The 4,554-nt window shown below is 33.6% G+C and overlaps 1 protein-coding gene across 2 annotated transcripts; it reads right to left on the reverse strand.

Annotated features, from left to right (window-relative positions):
• Window positions 1–277: 277 nt before the first annotated feature.
• LOC105456833 lies at window positions 278–3,572 on the reverse strand. 2 transcript variants are annotated; one of them, XM_011701157.1, is made up of 3 exons: window positions 3,370–3,572; window positions 2,819–3,012; window positions 278–961 (listed from the first exon to the last, which is right to left on the reverse strand). In XM_011701157.1, the coding sequence occupies exons 2-3, from the start codon at window positions 2,994–2,996 to the stop codon at window positions 912–914; spliced, it is 228 nt and encodes a 75-aa protein (XP_011699459.1). In that variant the 5' UTR covers window positions 2,997–3,012; window positions 3,370–3,572; the 3' UTR covers window positions 278–911. The 2 variants fall into 2 exon arrangements, with proteins under 2 accessions (XP_011699459.1, XP_011699458.1); XM_011701156.1 differs by lacking the exon at window positions 278–961 and having other exon boundaries at window positions 2,518–3,012.
• Between the last annotated feature and the right edge of the window lie 982 nt (window positions 3,573–4,554).

Raw genomic sequence — 4,554 nt, forward strand, 5'->3', positions numbered from 1 at the left:
ATTTCAATGCAGAGATAGTTGTTCTGTAAGTAAACAAATAAATTTTGTTTATTTACAGAACTAATCTCTGCATCGCAATAAAACTTTGCATAAATTATCTTAGATACTTAAAGTATACTTACATTTAAAAAATTGAGATTTTATTATTTCTTAATTATAATTCCGCTAAAAAATACTTCTATTTTTTACTAAAAATAATTTTGGATCCAGGTCTAAAATGTCGCAAAATTTTTTGTTTTACTCTTAAATGGGATACTCTTAAATTTAGAATAATCTGTAATTTTCTCATAATTATTTCATTGTTTCAAAAGTATAGGACATGTGATTCGTCTTAAAGGAGATTGTGCAATGTGCTTAAAATACTAATATTATTAATACAGATAGCGTCATATGACACTCGTAATTAGATATGGATGGAGTGCGTTCTGTATTAACAGAATTTATGTGGATCCTTCAACATGAATTACATGATATATCATCCTCTGTAACATTCATTACGCATAATATACTATCTCTATGCATCTCACATTGCTATACGTAAATTCTACGCAAAACATCAATGTAAACTATTTATCGTTTCATCTATATTGTGAGCCTTTATATAAAAAATGTATGAATTTTCCCCAGTGAGATTACTTATTTATCGAACGATGCGCAAAATGATACGTCACTACGACGATGTTTAATGACGATCGACGAGTGGCGCAGTTTACGCGACGCGACGTAGCGTGAATCGTTGAAGAAAGAATTATCGTTTTAATACGTGTCATTTCTGCCGAGCGCGTGTGCACGTATATATTCTTGGACGGTTCAAATCGCAGAGATGCTCCACTTATATTACACGTAACGGTCACATACGCGAGTGACAGCAGATTTTTGCGCAACTATCGATGCAATCTTGAAATTACGTGCTATTCCGGGATATTACACACACAGAAATTACTCCGCATTAACTGGCAACCTATTATTAAAAATCCCAATTAAAAACCACTTGCATATACAGAAATATATTTATAAGCAAGATAATTGATAATAATTGTTTTCGTTTAATAATTACGATTCTTTGATTATATTTTTCTACAATTATATAAGAAATGTAGAGATTCAGGCTAAAGTTCATAAATGTATCTTTTTATCGTTTGAGCGCCAAAATATATTTACTTTATGCTAATAAAAATAATGTTTTTCTTCCACAGAATACCGTTTAATTTGTTTCATTCATTCAAAATATGACAAAATATGACAGTTATTTAATTTTCCTTGATTGTCATTCTGTACAGCATATATCCTTTTGATGCTCGCGCGGCATTTTTGCCCGTCCGATTGTGCAAAAGCATCCAACAATAAAAATTATTATTAATTAATTTTATTTCCTCTTTTCTAGAAATTACGCGAAACTGCCGAAGTTCAACGAGTTGCCATATATTACCACATATTAAAAATACGTTAAAATATCAAATGTTACATGCTGCGGGGTGTTCAAATGCCATCTATTGAAAATTGTTTCAAATTTTCAACAATTCAGTATTTAAATGTCTTATTAAGATATTTTATTAGTTTATGAATCTCTTTATAAAAGGATTATCAAGCTTTTTTTATAGTAATGTTGGCAGTTCGATTGGAGCTACGACTATTTTGACGATTTACGTCAGTTATTAAAAATGTGTTAAAATGTCAAATGTTACGTGTTTCGGGCCGCTCAAATGCCATCTATTAAAAATCGTTTCAAATTTTAACAATTCGAACAGCATTTAAACGTCTTATTAAAATATTAGTATATTAAAAATATTAATAATAATTTGTTGGTTTGTGAACCATCTCTTTGTAAATCAAGGAATCATCAAAGATCTGGCAGTGCTTAATTGGAGCTACTGTGTCTTGATAACTGAAACACTGCGACGGCACTCCGCGAAATATTATCGCGAGTGGTAACAAAACAGATACACTGAGAAAAAAAATTGATCGTATGAACTAAATTTGTATAGTTGTTTGATCCAATTTGTATAGTTGGTTGATTCAACAATTCTTTAATTGTATAAAGAAAAGTTAGTTCATTCATGTAAACTATCAAGAATTTTTAATCAAGAATTAACTAAACCAAATCAATTAAATTATTTTGTTCGAAATACTAATATTTATCTGTGTTTGCATGCTATTTAGTTATCCAAATAATATATTTGTTCAAACTCGAAATATTAAACGATGCTGATGGGGATAATAAATAGTGTATATTTTTAATCGAACGATTGAGTTAAATACGATAAATTTTTTGTTGAAACAAAGTAATTTAGTTAAAAAATAGTATTTTATTTATAATAGTAACAAATTATTTTGTGCCATCATAGTAACGTTTAGTTGATATCGGACTAAATATTTTAGTAAGATAAAACAAATTTTTTTCTCAGTGTACTTATCTCTCTTTCTAAATAACGGGCAATATTGTGAGTCATAAAAATAATTATTTATTAATTTGATTTCCTTTTTTGTCGAAAATTATGCAAAATTGCCGAAATTCAACGATTTAATTTAAGTTTATCTAGGTATTAAACATTTATTAATATTACATGCTTTGGGGTATTCAAGTGCCATCTACTAAAAATCGTTTCAAATTTTTCCCAACAATCCAGTATTTAAACGTCTTATTAAGCTACAATAATTTGTTGATTTATATGAATCAAAGCATTATCAAAAACCTTTTCTAGCAATGCTGGCAGCTCGATTAGAGGTACTACTGTCTCGATAACTGAAACACTGGCGGGGGTGTCCCGTGGATTCCTATATCGCGAGTCTGCGGGTATACAATAAAACGGGTACTCACCGTTCTTCTTAAATAGCGGACGATACTGCGCGAGGCCGATTTCGGTGAGCCACTGGTCCGCCTCCGTGAGTTCCCCATTGCTTCCGGTTCCCGCGGCGAGCATCAACAGCTTCCCCAGGGAGAGAACCATGGAGAGAGCCAAGAACACCCCGGACAGCACCGTCGACCATCGTGCCATTGCCCGTGGAGTGCATCTACAACGAGGAAGAGGAACGTCGAGAACGGGGGCGAACTCGAGAGCGGAAGGTCGCGGATTTCTCTCGGCGGGACTGCGTCGGCCGCGACACGACTCTCTCACGAATCTCCGCGCGATCCCGTCATCAACGGTGGACAACCAACGGACGGCTCCCCCCTCCCCCCCTGATCCCCGATGTGCCCCGGTGTGATCACGTCGAGACTGACTGAGACTGACGAGGTTACGCAGGTCGGGAGACTCGGGAGGCTTGGAGGTTAGGTGCGCCACGGTGTTTGTAAACAAGCGCGGACCCGCCGGCCGATCAGCTGATCGTCGCCGATCGGCTCGCCAGCCGGAGCGGAAGAAATCGGCTTACCACATTTTCGCCGGGCAGCCGTTCACGCACCGTACGCGGCCTCCGACAACACCGTGACACTCGCGTCGCGCGCAACTTTACGCCGGAACAACACGCATGCAGCTAGTAGCCGTACGCCGTTGCGAGAACTGCAGATGGAGCGACAGGTGGAGAGGCGGCGATAGGGAATTTCTCAGATCGGAGCGCGCGTGACGGGGACGATATGCCGAGTGTGCTATGAAAACAATGTAGATTTTTAATTATAACTTCTCGCATTTCTCTCTATATTTTTGTTATTTCCTTCACGTAATTTCATACTCAGTTAATGCCCTTGGATGTTAAAATTTATGAATATATATATTTACCTAATTTAAACTTATGTGCAAGAAAAATATTTAATAATTCACTGCAATGTATTGAATAAATATTTAATAATAACGAAATCACCGACAAGGTATTATTATAAAAAAAGTTATTTTGTAAAACTCGCGAAGCAACTAAAATCTAAATGATTAGTTTATGATATTGATTTTATAATTTATTATCCTGGTGTTTTTATATATATAATATGATAATATTCAGATGATATAAAATTAAATTATTAATATATTTTGTTTATTTCATGGTAGAAAAAGAGAGAGAAATATTTGCCAACCGTGGATAAATCAGACATTGAACTTCAATTTGTCCATAAAGATTTCTCACACAGGCGACATCTCGAGATTACAATTGCGCAATTTTTACCAGCTCAATTTCAACTTGACCGATAAAATAACAAAATTGGAAGATATTTACGTATTATAACCGTATCACGCGGCGGAGAGAAATAAAATTAATATAATATGTATATCTAGAATTAATATTTTTTTCTTAATAAAATTAATATATTTTTATTAATAATTAATAGAATTAATCAAAGAAGATCACCGATTCTGTCACTTTGACTTTGGATTATATTTTTGTTAAACAAAAGATAAAAATAAAACTTTGAAAATATAATATACAAATATAATATACAAACTATAATAGAAAATATCATCTATGAGATAATATAGCAATTTTTGATAATATTGTTTAGAATTTTTCAATATTTAACATTTTTGTAAGATAAGCAAAATGAACATCAGGCAAAATGAGTTCCAAAACCGGTAAAAATAAGAAAGAAAAATATAAAAACGAAAAAAATATAAGTAAAAATAAAATAAA

Source organism: Wasmannia auropunctata, unplaced genomic scaffold, assembly GCF_000956235.1.
Source record: "Wasmannia auropunctata unplaced genomic scaffold, wasmannia.A_1.0 LD335517.1, whole genome shotgun sequence".
In the NCBI taxonomy this organism is placed as follows: domain Eukaryota; kingdom Metazoa; phylum Arthropoda; class Insecta; order Hymenoptera; family Formicidae; genus Wasmannia; species Wasmannia auropunctata.